The sequence below is a fragment of the Bos indicus genome, chromosome 19 (genome assembly GCF_029378745.1).
Source record: "Bos indicus isolate NIAB-ARS_2022 breed Sahiwal x Tharparkar chromosome 19, NIAB-ARS_B.indTharparkar_mat_pri_1.0, whole genome shotgun sequence".
NCBI lineage: Eukaryota > Metazoa > Chordata > Mammalia > Artiodactyla > Bovidae > Bos > Bos indicus.
Genome location: NC_091778.1, coordinates 38,217,020 through 38,236,448, shown reverse-complemented (window position 1 = coordinate 38,236,448; position 19,429 = coordinate 38,217,020). Strand labels below are relative to the sequence as shown.

Sequence of the window (19,429 nt, the reverse complement as noted above, 5' to 3'; positions counted from 1 at the left end):
CATCAATAGAAACTTCTCTTTGCTCTACTTGATTGTTAATAGCCTTTTCTGCCATCTTATGTACCACCTTTGGTTTCTCAAACACACAGCAAGACAACTATATCTTTGATTTTTCACGTTTCTTTACAAAACACATGCCTAATACCTCAACTCAAGACTATCTGAATGATCTGCTTGGAACAGTGAGTCTGCTTTACCCAGAATGTTTCCAGACCACCTCTCTCTGCTTTTAGAAATTGTCTGTTCAGGGTACTGTACTCCATTTTAATCACATAATAATAATAAAAAAAAAAAAACCAGGAAAATAAATCTGCTTCCAAACTGGGAAATAATCTGATTCTAGCCACCTAGCTAAAAAGACGTATTTCTAGCCTGTTACGTACCTTTTTGCTTTCCTCCATTTCATGTTCAAACATGGCACTAAAAACTGGAGAACGAGCTGCAAAGTGAAAGGAAAACAGACACAGATATGATTATCACACCAAAATCTCTTGGTTCATCTGTTATGAAGGAGAGATCTTTTTTTTTTTTTTTGGGCCATGCAAAGTGGCTTGAGGGATCTTAGTTCTCCAACCAGGGACTGAACCCAGGCCCACAGCAGTGAAAGCATCAAGTCTAACCACTGGACAGCCACAGAACTCCAGGAGAAGAGACCATTTTCTTTCCTATCCCACTGCTACGAAAATGATCTTTTATATTAATTATGCCAGAGCTATAAAATTCCTTTCTTTTTATATCAATGAGTGAATAATTATACATAGGGGAAAAAATAATAATACATAGAGGAAAAAAAGAATCACTCCCTTCAAAGTAATTTATTAGCTCCACTCCAACTATGATATTTCAAGGAGATTACTCAAATTACCTATGTTAGATGACAATGATATCCTCTGGGTAGATCTGGGGGTTCAAATGGAAGGTTGTTCATGGTCTAAGCAGGGTGTCCTGATACCTACGTTTTTTGTCTGGAACAGTGATACCTACTTTCTTCACTTTCAGAGTCCACATAGCAAGGAGGTCAAGAACAGGACTAAAAGGCATTCATTAGCTACATGAAGTACAGACTTATTTATGGCTGCTCCTTAAAGCCATGCATTATTAACAGAGATCACCCAAAAAGGAGAAAACCATCTCAGGTACCACAGTCATTTATGGCCCTTCAGATCTTAACAGAACAAAATCTTATTCCTTAATGTCTCTTAGTGTTTTCCTCAAGGGTGGGAATCACAAAGAAAGGTCCAGAAACAGTGTTCTAAACAGTGTGCACTGATCCCTCTAGACATCTCTGCTTTGGACACTTCCTCTTTATTAAAAGCACCAGCCCTTTAGTCTTCAGCTTCTGTATGTATTTATATAGTGCCTCACAGTACTATATATATATATATATACACACACACACACACACACACACACACACACACACATATATAAATATATATATATGTATGTATGTGTGTGTATATATAAAATACCATGCCCATTCTAGTCTAATGAACACTATGAAAAATAAGTAAAGGCAATTTCAACCATGAGAGTAGTAAAATGACTAGGAACTCAAATTTTATCATGTTGTCTAATAAATCAAGGATTTTGGTGAAAGTTGAGACGATCAATCTCTACCTAAGAGAGAAGGAACAGATGAAATATTGGAGTTTCAGCTAACAGGTACCCAGAACTTTGACCTAATTTATGCCAGAAAAGATTAATTTTAAATTTGCCATTTTCTAACCATATAAGTGGAAACAGTGTCAGACTTTATCTTTTTGGGCTCCAAAATCACTGCAGATGGTGACTGCAGCCATGAAATTAAAAGACGCTTACTCCTTGGAAGGAAAGTTATGACCAACCTAGATAGCATATTCAAAAGCAGAGACATTACTTTGCCAACAAAGGTCCATTAGTCAAGGCTATGGTTTTTCTAGTGGTCATGTATGGATGCGAGAGTTGGACTGTGAAGAAAGCTGAGCGCCGTAAGAATTGATGCTTATGAACTGTGGTGTTGGAGAAGACTCTTGAGAGTCCCTTGGACTGCAAGGAGATCCAACCAGTCCATTCTGAAGGAGATCAGCCCTGGGTGTTCTTTGGAAGGAATGATGCTAAAGCTGAAACTCCAGTACTTTGGCCACCTCACGTGAAGAGTTGACTCACTGGAAAAGACTCTGATGCAGGAGGAATAGGGGATGACAGAGGATGAGATGGCTGGATGGCATCACTGACTCGATGGACGTGAGTCTGAGTGAACTCCAGGAGTTGGTGATGGACAGGGAGGCCTGGCGTGCTGCGATTGATGGGGTCGCAAAGATTCGGACATGACTGAGCGACTGAACTGAACCATATAATCTTAACCCTCTGAACCTCAGTATTTTAACTACAAAAGAATATCAATTCTCACTGTTCTTATCTCTGAAAGGTTATAGACTATATGGTACATATAAATACATCACAGAAGCTGAAGACTAAGGGTTGGTGCTTTCTGGAAGGATCCAAAGCCAAGAGATGCCTATAGGGATCAGTGGATAGACAGAAGATGATGTTAAATCACCTAGGGAGATTAAGCAGAGTGAAAAGAGAACTAAGGCAGACTCTTAGGGAATAACAATATTTAAAGGGTGGGTGAAGAGGAAGGTCACACAGAAGTAGCCAGAGAGCCAGTAAGAGAAACCAGGAGTCAAAAAATACATAAACTGAAGAGTTCCTCAAATTTAGGAACTAGCAGGTCAATATAACTTTGGAAAACTGCTTTTGTGGCATGCAGGTGAACTGAGGATAAGTGTGAAGAAAGAGTCGAGAGAGGTAATATGCTAACTCAAGAAACTTAGCTCTGGAAAATAGAGAGAGGATAACTAGAGGGAGAAGCTTGAGCATGATTTAGCCTGAGAGCAAACAGGCAATAGGATAAAGAGATGAGGAACATATCAGATAACAAGGGTGTAACCAGCAGAGTAAGGCTTCTGAGAAGGCAGCGTGTGAAACAGAACAGCAGTAGAAAGTACAGTTTGCTTTGGACACTCCTCCTCCACTGAGAATGCAGAGAAAATGCAGGTAAGGGGAGAGCCAAGAGCCAAGAGATACAGGCCTCAATTTTCTCCTGGAAGAAGTAGCAAGGTCATTTTTCAGGAGATGGAGATTAAAGGACAGTGGTAAAGGTCTGAAGTGTCTATTGTTGAGAAAAAGAAAGGGAGCTGACTAGTATCTATAGAAAGAGGTCTTGGCAGTAATGTGGGGTCTGGCTGAGTGTGGAGACACTAACATAGCGTTAATGACTTCCTTTAGCAATTCTCAGTACCATTCAGTTGAGAGGGGGCACAGTAGGATGGTTAGATTGAGCCAGACTGAGGTTTTGCCAGGTATGCATTTTAGAATGACAAGGCCGGGGGTCTTGGTAAGAAATCTGTTGCCTGAAGGTTCATGTGATTTCCTCTCACATATTTTAGCCTGAATATAAGTTTGAAAGCTATGCTTCCCTGTGAGGTAAAGGCCATCAGTCTGCTTTATCAGTTCCCTCCTGGGAGTCAGTCTTTCTGGTCTTAAAGACCAAGGGCCTATTATTAGAACAAGACCTGATCTTCCATGTCACTGGCAACATTCTCATTCTTCTACTGTTTGTATGGAAGAGACGGCTACAACCTCCAGGGCTGGGGACCTGGCTATGTGGTGGTTTAGTCCTGAGTCCAGAATCTTCTCCATTACATCCTAAGTCCCTGTCTAGGGGCTAATACTTGCTCTTAACCAGTGTTTGGACATCTCCCTTGAGGTGCAAAGGCATCTAATACACATCATCATCCATTCCTTGAAAATGGTGGTCTAAGTCCACTACAGAGAGAAAAGCGAGGTAGCACTTTCATGGAAAGTCTTTTTGGTTTTGACAACTAATGTCACCACAATATAAAAATATGTTTAGCTGAAGTTTTTCTGTACTAGTTCAAAAAGTTTAAGTTATTCAAAAGGTGATTATGCAGTCTACTATTTTTCCCTGTTTAACCAAAATGAAACTCCCCATGAATAAATACCAACCTGCTAAGATAGCTTTGTGAGCCTGGAATTCCTGGCCAGCAACACACAAACAACAGTCTGTGAACCGGGAGTTCTCCCACAGTCCTCCTAACTCATCTGCCAACCGGCACTCAGGAACCTTCACCATATTCATGGTATTCTGGCCAGAAATGTTGACGGAATCTTGTACCACACTCACCTGTGAAAGACAAGAAAACACAGTCCAAAGCTTTTGGTACCAGGAATTTTCGTCTCAGCAGGAAGAGAGATGACTTTCACCTTGCTGTTGCAGTACATTTAGAAACTAAATAAAAATTTAGTCATATTCTCTTGGTTTTTAATCAAGGATTTATCCTCTTGATCAAGTAGTTCTAAACTATCACAATCATACTATCCTACAACATCTCAGGACAATGAGGAGAGAGCCCCACAAACTTCTCTCTTCCAAATGTCTCATAAGCTCTGCCTTCCCTGCCCTGAATGTGTGTTGGTCGCTCAGTCGTGTCCTACTCTTTCCAACTCCATGGACTGTAGCCTGCCAGGCTTTTCTGTTCATGGGATTCTCCAGGCGACAATACTGGAGTGGCTTGCCATTCCCTTCTCCAGGGGATCTTCCCAACCCAGGGATAATGAACCCGGGTCTCCCGCATTGCAGGTGGATTCTTTACCATCTGAGCCAACAGGGAAGTACCTGGTCAAATCACCACAGGGAAAAAACAAGACAGAAACAAATGTTAAGCCTTAAATATTTACCTTGTTTTCCCTAAGCAAAAGGTTAAATACAAAGAACTCCTATAGAAACTCCCATTTAAATTAAACTCTCTAGAGAAAAGAACCTTATAAGCCTAAAAGCACTTCACTTATTTCAGTTAGGTCTAGAACATAAACATAAAATACAGCTTCTATTTTTGTTGCTGTTCAGTCGCTAAGTCGTGTCTGAGTCTTTGCGACCCCATGGACTGCAGAAAACCAGGCTCCTCTGTCCTCCACCATCTCCTCAAGTTTGCTCAAATTCATGTCCGTTGCGTCAATGATGCTATCTAACCATCTCATCCTCTGCTGCCCCCTTCTTCTTTTGCCTTCTATCTTTCCCAGTATCAGAGTCCTTTCCAGTGAGTGGGCTCTTTGCATCAGGTGGCCAAAGTATTGGTGCTTCAGCATCAGTCCTTCCAATGAATATTCAGGGTTGATTTCCTTTAGGATTGACTAGTTTGATCTCCATGAAGTCCACAGGATTCTCAAGAGTCTTCTCCATTACCACAAATCAAAAGCATCAATTTTTGGTGCTCAGCCTTTATGGTCCATCTCTTACACAGGGCATAGTAAATAACTGGTATTTCCTCACCAACGTTAGTTTAATGAACAGGATAGAGCTTGGAAGATCTTGGGTAGTGATAACTGGGTAGGTATCCCACATTATTTACACGCTTACTCAGTCATTTGTGACAATGACACATAAGGTGATTGGCTCCAGCTAGGCATGTTCTTATAGCTTTGCAACAGAATGATGACGAGTGTACAGAGAAATCCAACTGGCCACTTGGCTTCAGCACCAGCCATGTTTTAACTGTTTGGTCTAAAGAATCTAAAACCCTGCTACTTCTAGATAGGTCAATGAAATTCAGATAAATGTGTTAGAATACAAAATACAAGGATTGAGGCTTCCCTGATGGTCCAGTGGTTAAGAATCCACCTTGCAATGCAGGGAAAGTAGGTCCAATCCCTGGTCAAGGAACTAAGATCCAACATGCCACAGAGCAACCAGGCCCGCACGCCACAACTACAGAGACCATGTGCCGCGACGAAAGATCCTGTGTGTCACAACCAAGACTCCACAAAGTCAAATTAATTAGTTAAAAAAAAATCACAGGAATTTATAAACCATATAAAACATTATAAAATAAGTGTAAATTACCAAGCTGAAGATGAGACCCAACAGATCTCAGTCTTCTGACAACCCTAGCTATGCTTCCTCTCCTATATCATATTAGGTTAGAAATATTAGAAAGTAGAATTCACAAACCTTGAGAATCAGCTCCCCACTCTTGCTATTCCTATGAGTTAGATGAGAAAGACAGCTAAGGGACATCCTAAATGACTCAAATTTCTTTTAACCTTCAAGATGCAAGTCATCCTTTAAATGCAATCATAAACCCAGAGACGGTTAACGCCCCATCCAAATGACTGGTGGCCCCTTCTGCATAAGAGTGAGATGTTGACTCTCAGGTCAAGAAGTTTATTCATCTGTTTCAAACTAGCTGTTATGGTCCTGAACAATGAAGCAGCCGAGTTAATCAATTATGAATGTGCTCAGCATTAGTAGCACATTTATCAGAGCCAGAATACAGTATTATTTTAACAGCCCAGGACCCAACACAAACCACCCCACAGAGATTGTCCCGTGTCAGATCTCTAATCTGGTTCAGCAACTTTCTCTTATTAACATCCTTACTTCTTTGATATAATGTTAACACCAAAAGCAGAAGCAGCCTATTTCCAGTTTTAGCTTCAAAATACTGCTGATTTAAAAAGGAACAAACAAAACACCAAGGATATGCCCAGTTAAATCCAACTTCCTCATGAGGAAAGGCAGGAATTTTATGGGATGGCCAGGGAAAGGAACGGAGAATACATCTGGCACTGGGCTCCTAAGCTTGAATTAAACCAGTATGACAGGAGCCCAACGTCATCAACACTTGATGGCAGTTTACTAGACTGGGTAAAATGAACTGGCAAGAGCTAAGCTGATTTTCAAACTACGGTTATCAGTAGTCTCTGTGGTGGTTACATGTGTACTTGGTAATGCATGGGGCCCAAAGACAGTGACTCCTCTCACTGGGGTAATTCTTCTTTCTAGACACAGACAGGAACACAGCAGGAAGGAGAATGTACCTTTACTGTCTGAGCCAGACTTGTTCTGCAGATATATGGATGCCTGGAGTCTCTAGAGCTCTGAATGTCTGGCACCTCTTACCAACATTAAATACGCTTAATTAAAAATAAATTTTAAATGGCATTTACAAATGAGTCTTCAGAGCCCAAACTTTTAACTTAGAAAGGGATTGTTTTCCTCTGCAAATGATGACACTAAAATGATACCATTCTGAGAAAAACTAAAGATTTTTTTTTTTAATGTTTATAAAGTTGACTATGGAGACTCATTCAGAATTGCAGCTGTGAAGATGACGTGACTGTGACATTAATGTCGTCTTAGACATGACTGCATGAACATGTCTCAGGAAGGCTCTATAACCCTCTAAATTTCAAGTTGTAAAAGGGCCTCACTTTTAAAGTCAATTCTTTTCCTTAAAAAAGAAAATTTCATGAAAGATTATGTCATTTCTTGTATATTTTGTCCAAACATAGAAAGTCAAAGTAAAAAATACTGGAAATACATTTTTAACTTTCATATAATTAAAACAATCAAAAAAATAAACAGACTGTATATAGATTGTTTATAGCAGCAGTTGACACTTTGCCAACAAAGGTCCATATAATCAAAGTTACGGTTCTTCCAATAGTCACGTATGGATGTGAGAGTTGGACCATAAAGAAGGATAAGCATCAAAGAATTGATGCTTTCAAACTGTGGTGCTGGAGAAGACTCTTGAGTCCCTTGGACAGAAAGGAAACCAAACCATTCAATCCTTAAGGAAATCAACTCTGAATATTCATTGGAAGGACTGATACAATAACTCAAGCTTCAATACTTTGGCAACCTGATGCAAAGAGCCAACTCATTGGAAAAGACCCTGATGCTGGGAAAGATTGAGGGCAGGAGGAGAAAGGGGTGACAGAGGATGAGATGGCTGGACGGCATCACCAACTAGACATGAGTCTGAAAAAAATCCAGGAGAGAGTGAAGGGCAGGAACGCCTGGTGTGCTGCAGTCCGTGGAGTCATAAAGAGTTGGACACAACTTAGTGACTCAACAACAACAACACAGCAGCAGCACTACTTCTAAGCAGAAGACCAGCAACGGTCTAAATGTCTGTCAGTAAGAGAAAGAATAAACAAACCGATCAGATGGTGTGTGAACACACAACAAAATGCCGCACAGCATTAAAATCAACGAACTATAGCGACATTCACAATATAAATAAACCTCAGAAACATAATGTGAAAACAGTAGGTCCTAGATGACTACATACATCCTGAGACCATCTTCATAAAAACAAGCAAACCTAAACAATATATTGTTCAGGCATATAAATAATAAACAATGGAATGATTAATTCAAAAGAGCTATTTATTATCACTGTCTGAGTAGGGAGACAACAGGTCTAAGGGATAGGGGAGAAGCATATATAGGTCAGTTCTAAGTTATTGGGAGTAATGTTGGGTTGGGTAGTAGATTTACTACATTATCATGTTTTATAACCTATGATAGTACACATTAAGTCACCATTTTTGTAGGTCAAGAACAATCAATTATTATTAACATTTTCTTTCAACTAATATATACAAATAATCCATTAATAAATAGTAAAAGAAAAAATAGACCAACATATTTAAAATTTGGCAAAAATATATATTCCCAGGCTTTGAAGAGATATTGTTTGTTAAAGAAAGAGACATTTTAATAATTAACTAGTATCTAGATATTTCATATGGTATTTAATATTTAAACTTTAATTACAACATTACAAACAGGCACTGGAATCTTCTACCTATCAGGGGCATATACAATGAAGATGGAATACATGGATCTTTACTGCTAACAGCTACCTATTTTCAGTACAAATAAAGAGGATCAACAGAAGTGAAGCATTTCAAGTAGATTTTCTGTGGTCTAAATTATTAAAAAGAAAATTAAAAGTGTAAAGCTTTCATGATTCTTTCATTACCAAAGAAAACTTGGTAGAGCCCATGTTTCCTAGGGTGAATGGTGCTCAGGTCCACTTTAGTGCAGCACAGCAGACGAGAGATGGAAAGTGGAGAGCTGCTACCAATTTGCTGCACAATGTCAGGAAAAATTACCTAACCTCCCTAGGCACTGCTTCTCCCCCCAATAACATAAAATGAATCGAAAAGAACTAACCCAGCTCAAAGGACTGTGATAAAAGACAATTGAGGGAATGCATTAACTAAGCAGTATCAACTTGGAAAAATCACCACATTTCCTAACAGTCAGAAAGAAAGATCAGTAAGAACCGAAAGTGAACCCAGTGTGGCACATTACAAACAAGACTACCCATTCGGCATTTTTCAGTTTCATTAACGGTTATACAGTTATACTGAAATATAGCCCAACACACCAATGTGTGATTCTCAGTCTTTCACCTTAGGAGTTCCTCTTGTGGCCTCTGGGAACAGACCAAAAGTATTCACAAAACAACTGCACTTATGACATCAGGACAGGACAGAAGTACCTGGGCCAAAAACTGGGTAAGGAATAGAACAGTGGAGTACTCATAATTTAAATCTGTATGTGGACATCAACTTCATAAAGGCCTCTAAATTGTAAGAAAATATAACCAAACCAATAATAAATAAAATATAAATATGAACAAATAAAGTTTTTAATAAATATTCCATTGATAGAAGGGAGCAAAGGTCAAAGGGACAGAATTTTCACCAAAGGATGATCTAGCTCTGAAATGCACTAAGAACTTAGATGAGCTGCAGACATTTTTAAAACCCACACATCCAACACACACACCTACGCAACTGTCTTGCAACGCTGAACGCTACTAAGTCCACAGAGAGTCTTGGAACAGAAACGAGTCTCACTAGGCACAAGCCCAAGAACGAGAAGCAACACTCAGCACCTGTGGCCAACAGAGAAGTGTGAGATGAACAGATGGCACACCTGGTCCGATGGTAAGAAACCGATGGCATCAGCAGAACCCAGCCAGACGTTTCCCTGTTCAACATCTCCTCATTTCCAAAGTGTCATCTCACTTCCCTTCTAAGTCAGTAAGGCATTTCTAAACTTAACCACAGAATTTCTCCTAAGAGAATTTCATATGGGGAAGCAAAGAGAGAGCATCTCAGACTCAACCACAGGATGAGAAATTGCCAAGTGAGGGCAGGTCAACTGGTTTCCAAATCAAGAATGTCAATACAAGGGCTGAAGCAGATGGAATGGATCTGGGCGGGGTGAAGTGCTGGGGAGAGCATGTAAGAAAACGCTGGACGCACTGTAGACTTAAAAATATGGCAATAAAGGTTCTGGTACTGCCTAAGACACCAGATGCATTATTTAGAGGTGATTTCCTTCAGAGAATAGTTCAAAGATTGGCTTTCATTTCCAAAAGAAATTAGAATCCACTATTTTAAATTTTTTCTGAAATACAGGATCTCTAAGGTGGGTGAATATTTGATAGTTTGTTTATATAACATTCAATCTCACACGAAACCACCCAATTGTTCTTGCTTTCATTTCTCCACTTGGGCAATTGAGTATGATCTGTAACTACTACTTGGATTTATGTAGAATTGAAATTCCAAGATAAAAAATAACTGCAAAATTTTATAAAAAATAACTGCAACATTTTATGTATTTTTACAGACACCTACACTCTAGTATTTTCTTATTTCTTTTCACTTAGCAATTAAAAAGGAGAAAAGGTAGCTATTATGCAAACTATATTTTATGCATTCAGTGTAGTATTTTAATAAACTATACCTCCCAGGTTTACTAATCATCAGCAACTCTATGAAAATATTCAATGAGCTGTGACTTGGAAAAGAAGCCAGCTACTGCTGGCCAGGCCTCTTCTACAACAGGGCAAGACTCCTAAGGGACACCTTCCCCACCGCGCAGGTGGTGACATGCTATGCCTTTGGAGCTACTGTTAATGTTAAGTCGCAATGTGGGCCTATTATTTGACAGAGTACACTGTTAGTTGGGAAACTTGCCTGCACCCTCCCCATGAAAGCACAGGAGACATTCTCTTGGTGATAGTGATCAGGAATCAGGTCCTTGACCACACAATGTACAAGGAACACCAACATCCCAGCTGACTAGAGGTTTTATCCGTTTCTTACACTGTAAGCTTATTAGTATTTATAAATGCATTAATAACAGCATGAAACGACTAATTAGTATACACTCATTAAAGAAACCATTTTCCAACTCACTCTCAAGGAATTTTATTTCTAGGCTTCTCCTATAAACCTGAAAAGGCTCTTTAGGTCATTGGGAATCTTAGAAGGCTTCTCCTAAATGACTACAGATAACCCTCTTCACTAACAATGACTTAGCTTTACATAACCTGCACTCTTAAAAAAAAAAAATGGTTCTTACCTTCCTATTTCACAACTCCCTCAGCAAGACAAACCAGAGACACTCAACAACCAATAAAAGTCATCTAGTTCAAAGAGCAAAAAGAAAGTGCTCTATCAAACACATGTGGACCTCATATTCAAGGAGGAGCCAGAAAGCTCAAGGAACAAATATGCTTATCCAGTTGCTGGTCATTCTCCTCAGTGTAAAGTAACAGTCCTTCCAAACGCTTTCTGAAAAATTTTGCAATGAAAAGCCAGAATCATGACCCAAGATAGAACATACACAATCTTTGTTTTTCAGAATAATGACAAGTGGAAAACTGAGTTGCCCAACAACCTTGAAAACATGGCACAGCTTTCAGTCAGTCGTGTAAATAATATTCGTGCAGCACCACTCCACTGGGGATTTTCTCGCTCTCCATCCTTGATAACAGTACATCTACCAATACCCATCAGGTCTGGGAACTGCTACTCTCACAGCAGGGTAAAAGGACTCACCTCACAGAAGAGGGTAAGCTTGTCATCAGGAAGAAGCCCATTGGCCTCATCCAAGAGAAAATCTCTACGGATGAATTTTTTGAATCCCCAGTCTTTCCCCTGCACAAACCTATATGCCCGTTGACTCTCTGGAGTGAAAAAAAAAAAGTTATATTTAGGGTTACTCAAAAAAAGATCAAATCAAATCCACAACTTGTCAATGTATAAAGTTGCTGGATGTGAAAACAGAGTCAAACAAAGGTAACATTTACCCATAGCTTTGGTTTCTTCTCCCTTGGCATTCAGGATGGAGAATTTGAATTTTGCTCGAACTTCACTCTTTGGACAGCTGACGAGTAACAGGTAAAGTGACAGGTAATCTTTGCTTTCTTCATCTAGTCCTTTTGGATTTACCCGCAAACACCTGCCCAAAACAGAAGTTAAAAAAAAGTCAAAAGCATCCATGTTTGCAGGCTCATGAAGTGATAGGAGGCAACCAGAACATAAGAATCAACAGGAGATGTTAAAAAACAAACCCAGGCCCCAAAGCAGGATGTTCTGATTCAGTTAAATGACCACTTAGAAAACACTTTTCTAGCGCAACCTGAGGCACCTTTTAAAAAGTAAACAATAAAGGGGCATCTTAGAATCTGACAACATATCCCTTGCATCTCCGCCTCTTTCCTCATAATCTTCCAAATCACTTTTTCCCCCTAAAATACTTTGAAATTCAATCGAGTCTCAATCTATTTTAATCCTCAATCTCAGGAAAAGCAGCCCCTTATTTTTTGGGGACTGCAGTGAAACCAAGAGGAAAAAAGTCAGTGAGCCTTTCAACACCAATTTGGGAGAGAAAAAGAACTCTATAGAGAAATAAGTTATCTTTTATAGATATTTTATCAATCTGGCAATAATACTCTTAAGATTAAAATAAAAGAGGCAATATGGAGGAAGCACAGACAAAGGTAAACTCCCATTATGTGGGGCAGAGTTCCAAGTCAGACTTCTAAGTAGAGTCAGTGATGCCAATCTGTTACCAATGGATCTAAACAAAATTCAGACAGAATTTAACAGGTTCAACTCAGTTAACTTGTAAATGTCATTAGCTGAACTGCATGTGGTTCAGACACTGTTTTACCACGTATAATACATAGGCCGTACGTATCCATAGGCCTTGCCAGTATTATGACACTCTCTCAACAGGTGGCCCAATTTACTGCTTCTCTAGGAAGTGCATACGCCATAGACCCCTCAACACATTGTGCTGAAGATGTGAATTTAAATACAATGCCTAAGAATGCTTAAATACAATGCCTAAGAATTCTCTCAGCACCTAGTAATTCACTACTTAAGGTACATGGCCAACAAATACTAAATGAATGGAAAGTCATTGAACTTTTCAGTGGGTTAACAGGTTAAAATGGTGGTTCATAGACACGTATTCTGGTCTTTGTAGAGAGTACATGGTTGTATACATAACAGCCTGCTGCTCAAGAGAAGACACGGTTTGGAAGGGACTGACCCAGCCTCCCAGATCCTATTTCCCTTGCCACAGGGATCAACTGAGGGAACCTAGATCTAAACCAATCAGTGCACATCTGACACATTCTTGGCCACACAGTTCAGAGCAAGTTTAAAGACTGCCGGATGGTAGTGGAAGATGCCCACTGCTACTGCCAATCAACTTTCAACCACAAGGGAAGCTAATCTTGAGATGCTCTCCACAAACAGTGTGGAGAGCAGGGCAGAGCAGAGAGTGCTGGGATCCTTAATCTAATCACTGGGCTGGCTCTTGGATCAAATTACCTTAAAAGATATCCTATAGCCTGGGCATTCCAGTTACAAGTAAATAAATCTCCTTTGTTTAAAAACAGGCAATCTAAAAATCAAGAGCTATTACATTATAAAATCTAGATTTTCTGTTTTTCTTGAAAAATCAGAGAATCTGGCAATGCTCAGACCTTATTCACATGTGGCTATCATCAGGGGGAGCCGTAGCCACCACTTCTTTTAGGACACTAACTAGTTTGCAAAGTGGTCAACATTCACACCAGGTACGGATATTATTTACAATACTGGCCCTCTTAACTCACTGACTTTACTCCACAGCCATTGGAGCTTGCTGACCCCGATACACTCACCGAACTAATTCAACAAACGTAACAGTGAGCATCTGTTATGTATCAGATACTGGGGAATAAATAAAGAACAAAACAAAGTCCCTGCCATCAAGGATCTTATGTTCCAGTCAGTCTTCCATGAAGCCAAGCAAAACAGGCAACTTTTAGAAAAGTTTTTACAGCTAAATGTATTCTTCCTCACCATTTCAGTTTATCATTGGCTCCTGATGAAAAGGTTGAACTTTTAATGACTTCACCCATTTCCTCCCGGCAAAAGCTAAAGTTATTGATGGTCCACATGTAGGAGAACTTCACTACCTTGATCTGTTGATAGAAAACCAGGAAGTAATTATATAGGAAGTGAGCAACCTGAAAAACAGGCTGGAGATCAGATAATTTCCCCCTCCCTCCCTGTGCATAATCCCATAGGAAGATAGCACTGTTCGGCCAGCATAGAGGCTCAGCCTTTTCCATCCCTCATCTACATTTTAAGAAATCTCACAGTGATCCACTGCTTCCACTGCTTTTCTTTTCAGTTTCTGAGAAATACTGGATGGAAAATGAGAGAAGCACAGACAATGCTGGGAAAGCATGTGATTAAGCCACACCTAAAATGAACCTCTGCTCAGAGCAGTGTTTAATGATTTAGATATTGATACCACTGCCTGGGGTTGCAAATCTCAAACCTAGTATCCCCTTGAGTTGCCCAACAAAGTCACACATTACTATCAAGGAAGATGTAGAGAGTAGATCTAGTTTCGAAGATTCCCCTCCTTCAACCTCCTGTGAAAAACAGCGGCCTAGGCCATTCAGATTCCTCGTAGAAAACCAAGGAACGGAAAGCTGACATGTACTTTATCTATTTGACATGTATGACTCAGAGAAAGCAGGAAAGCCAACATAGAAAACAAACCTGACTCCTTTTGTCCACCAAAATCCTCCCAAGAAGTACCTACCTGTGTGTAGCACCAGCTCTCAGCTACAGGGCCACTCGACATTTCTGCCGGAGGTGGAGGACTTGGAACCCTTGACATCGCCAGTTTGAAGGTTAAACAAGATTTCCGAAGTCAGGGGACAAAAACTTCTATTGTTTCTTCACCCTGGTTGATGGAAGAAGCAAGAGAATTTTATTAGCATACTATCCTACTACTTCCATTTGACCTTCCAAAGAGTGGAAACTTTGTCTCCAGCCTGGAATGCTTTCCCGTTATCATTCAAATGACTCCTTAGCATTCAATGTTAACTTCAGGGAACATCACCTAACCTAAGGCAATCTCCTCATCACAAGGATATAATCCTGTTTTAATTTTCTGCATAAAACTAATTTAATTATTTATATAACATATATAATTTATATAATTATAAGATAATTATCTTACCAAATGAATTTACTCAAAGGGTACTTAAAGTAGGGGCTTCCTTGATAGCTCAACAGGTAAATATGCCTGCAATGCAGGAGACACAGAAAACACGGAAGGAAATGGCAACCCACTCCAGTATTTTTGCCTAGAAAATCCCATGGACAGAGGAACCTGGTGGGCTACAGACCATGGGGTCACAAAGAGTCGGACACAACTGAGTGACTTGCTAAAGAGGAGACAGCATGGTGAACACCACACACAGGTTTACTACTGGCTCCTTCCCTTGGGGGTACAAATACAAATACTCCTAAAGGAAAATAACCTTGTTATCTTTCCAACTACTGTCTTATCTTCTACACTTCAGTGCAAACTTATTAATAAGAATAGTCCTAAAAAAAAAAAAAAAAAAGAATAGTCCTTGGGAGGGAGGTTCACAAAGAGGGGACCTATGTATACCTATGGCTGATTTATGTTGATATATGGCAGAAACCAACACAGTATTGTAAAGCAATTATCCTCCAATTAAAAATAAATTTAAAAAGAAAAGAACAGTCTTCTATTTCTTAACCTATTGTTAGCTGCTCTCTCGAAGGGCAACATTTACCCGTCTTAGATGTGTTCCTTTCTATGTAGCATTAACAATCTCTCATTACACTTCACCAGTATCTGATTTTCCAGATTCTTCTCCTTGCTTTCTCTGTTTTCTGATCATTCTGCAATATCTTTTATTGGATTTTCTTACTTCACTGTTGTTCCCATGGTTTAATATTGAATCATTTTCTCAAACTACATTCTCTTTTGTGGTAATTTTATTCACAACAGCGTCAAATTTCTGTCTTTATATAATTTCTGTCTTTTTCCCACATCTCCAACTCTGACCTCTCTCATAAGCCTCAGACCATTCCTAAATAATTGCTACACATCTCAACAGGGTGTCCCGGTAGCAAACCAAATCCAACTCAAAATTCTCCCCTTCAGGGTCTTTCTAAACATAAAAGACATTAAAAACAGTGGTGAATACAATTTTTAAGTACTATGAACAAAGCCAAAAACAAACAGCGCTTACAATACATGGCAAAGAGTTAGCTGTATTAACACAAGTAATACATAAATTGTTTCTACAAAATAAATAAGAAAAAGACCAACTATCCTATAAAAATACCAGCCACAAAAAGTAAATAAAATAGTTCTTTGTTTAAACACTGTATACCTATCAGGTTTGGAATGGGTTCAAGAATTTCTATTTGTAACAAGTCTGGACATGGAACAACAGACTGGTTCCAAATAGGGGAAGGAGTATGTCAAGACTGTACATTGTCAGCCTGCTTATTTAACTTATATGCAGAGTACATCATGAGAAATGCTGGGCTGGAGGAAGCACAAGCTGGAATCAAGATTGCTGGGAGAAATACCAATAACCTCAGATATGCAGATGACACCACCCTTATGGCAGAAAGTGAAGAACTAGAGAGCCTCTTGATGAAAGTGAAAGTGGAAAGTGAAAAAGTTGGTTTAAAGCTCAACATTCAGAAAACTAAGATCATGGCATCCGGTCCCATCACTTCATGGCAAACAGATGGGGAAACAGTGGAAACAGTGACAGACTTTACTTTTTTGGGCTCCAAAATCACTGCAGATGGTGACTGTAGCCATGAAATTAAAAGACGCTTGCTCCTTGGAAGGAAAGTTATGACCAACATAGAAAGCATATTAAAAAGCAGAGACATTACTTTGCCAACAAAGGTCCGTCTAGTCAAGGCTATGGTTTTTCCAGTAGTCATGTATGGATGTGAGAGTTGGATTATAAAGAAAGCTGAGCACCGAAGAATTGATGCTTTTGAACTGTGGTGTTGGAGAAGAAAGTTGGACTGCGAGGAAATTCAACCAGTCCATCCTAAAGGAGATCAGTCCTGAGTGTTCATTGGAAGGACTGATGTTGAAGCTCAAACTCCAATACTTTGGCCACCTGATGCGAAGGACTGACTTACTTGAAAAGACCCTGATGCTGGGAAAGATTGAGGGCAGGAGGAGAAGGGGATGGCAGAGGATGAGATGGTTGGATGCCATCACTGACTCAATGGACATAAGTTTGGGTAAATTCCAGGAGTTGGTGATGGACAGGGAGGCCTGGTGTGCTGTGGTCCATGGAGTCACAAAGAGTCGAATACAACTGAGCGACTGAAGGGAACTGAACAAGTTCCCAGGTGACCTTGATGTGCTGGTTTTGAGAACCACTGCCCTAGAGAAACTGCCCATAGGCACAAGAAGACATGGACAAGGTCATTCAATGTGGCAGTTATAAACAACTAAAAATCCAGTAGGAGGGAAATAGGTAACTAAATTGGGTTATTTCCATACAATGAAAAACTATTTCAGGATTTAAAAGCAATGAACTGCACCAAGGAGATAAGATCAAACACAATACTAATGAAAAAGAGTTTTGGAATGTCTTGTGCGGTACATTATTTACACAAATTTAAGATTTATATATTATTTACAGATATTTGCATACAGTTCAGTTCAGTCGCTCAGCCATGTGTTGACTCTTTGTGACCCCATGGACTGCAGCACACCAGGCTTCTCTGTCACCAATTCCAGGAGCCTGCTCAAACTCATGTGCATCGAGTCAGTGATGCCATCCAACCATCTCATCCTCTGTCGTCCCCTTCTCCTCCTGCCTTCAATCTTTCCCAGCATCATGGTATTTTCAAATGCGTCAGTTATTCGCATCAAGTGGCCAAAGGATTGGAATTTCAGCTTAAGCATCAATCCTTCCAATGAATATTCAGGACTGATTTCCTTTAGGATGGACTGGTTGGATCTCCCTGCAGTCCAAGGGACTCTCAAGAGTCTTCTTCAACACCACAGTTCAAGAGCACCAATTCTTCAGTGTTCAGCTTTCTTTATGGTCCAACTCTCACACCCATACGTGACTACTGGAAAAACCATAGCCTTGACTAGACAGACCCTTATCAGTAATGTCTCTGCTTTTTAATATGCTGTCTAGGTTGGTCATAACTTTCCTTCCAAGGAGCAAGTGTCTTTTAATTTCATGGCCGCAGTCACCATGTGCAGTGATTTTGGAGGCCAAGAAAATAAAGTCTGTCACTGTTTCCATTGTTTCACCATCTATTTGCCATGAAGTGATGGGACCCAATGCCATGATCTTAGTTTGCTGAATGTTCAGTTTTAATGCATACAGTAGAAGTGAAAAAAATCAATGACAAGCTATGTAGCAGATTCAGGATGAGAGAGCAAGAAAGAATGAAGCTGGGAAAAGAATGCAAGACATTTCAAGTTGATCTCTCACATTTCTTTTAAAATTATGACAACCTAAGGCAAATATGACGATACAAATGTCATTTAATTTGGGATGACAGCTACTGTTGTGTATAATATCCTTTGTACTGTTCTACTTTATCTTTAAAATATATTAATTGTAGGAATAGTATAAAATGATATACTTATTTCATTATATCATACACTGTCTGCTACTGCTGCTGCTAAGTAGATTCAGTCATGTCCAACTCCGTGCCATCCCACAGACGGCAGCCCACCAGGCTCCCCCGTCCCTGGGATTCTCCAGGCAAGAACACTGGAGTGGGTTGCCATTTCCTTCTCCAACGTATGAAAGTGAAAAGTGAAAGTGAAGTCGCTCAGTCGTGCCGGACTCTTAGCGACCCCATGGACTGCAGCCCACCAGGCTCCTCCATCCGTGGGATTTTCCAGGCAAGAGCACTGGAGTGGGGTGCCACATTGTCCAGTTTATAATATATAAGGGAGAAATTTCTCTCCCGAACTCCTGGTTTATTTTTAGTTAGGGACAGACAATATGAATCTTCTAAATGTCTGTGTTTGTCCTCTGTGCTTGCCTACAATGAAGCTCTGAGACAAATCTGTCTTGAAACTACAGGCTCACATGCTCATTCTATATAGCTCATATTATTACTGTACTATAGCTTTATTATTTTCTTAACACTGTTACTAATTTTGCTGTAAGTCCTTAAACTGTTTAGTTTACTCTTTGATATGTTAAGTATTTCTGGAAACTGCCTCAAATCCTTCATAGAAAGAGGTATAAATGAATAACTTTCCCCTGCCCCCAAACCACTCAACTCATACACATTCAGTAGCTACTTAAGTAATAAGCATGGAACAGTATTAGTAAAATATAGGGCACCCTCACAGAGTAATACCACTAGTATTACCAGAGTCCCTACTGGTTTTAACACTATCCTACATATG

General features: G+C 39.7%; 1 protein-coding gene across 3 annotated transcripts in view; it reads right to left on the bottom strand.

Moving 5' to 3' along the window:
• Positions 1-19,429, bottom strand: part of SPOP (speckle type BTB/POZ protein) — an 82,341-nt gene that overhangs the window by 6,611 nt on the left and 56,301 nt on the right. For all 3 annotated transcript variants that reach the window (XM_070773305.1, XM_019981849.2, XM_019981848.2), the window contains 6 exons: positions 14,780-14,923; positions 14,026-14,147; positions 11,976-12,127; positions 11,725-11,852; positions 4,015-4,192; positions 384-439 (listed from right to left, as the gene is read on the bottom strand). In XM_070773305.1, the coding sequence (XP_070629406.1) occupies positions 384-439; positions 4,015-4,192; positions 11,725-11,852; positions 11,976-12,127; positions 14,026-14,147; positions 14,780-14,857 (714 nt within the window). In that variant the 5' untranslated portion in view covers positions 14,858-14,923. The remainder of the gene's footprint in view (positions 1-383; positions 440-4,014; positions 4,193-11,724; positions 11,853-11,975; positions 12,128-14,025; positions 14,148-14,779; positions 14,924-19,429) is intronic.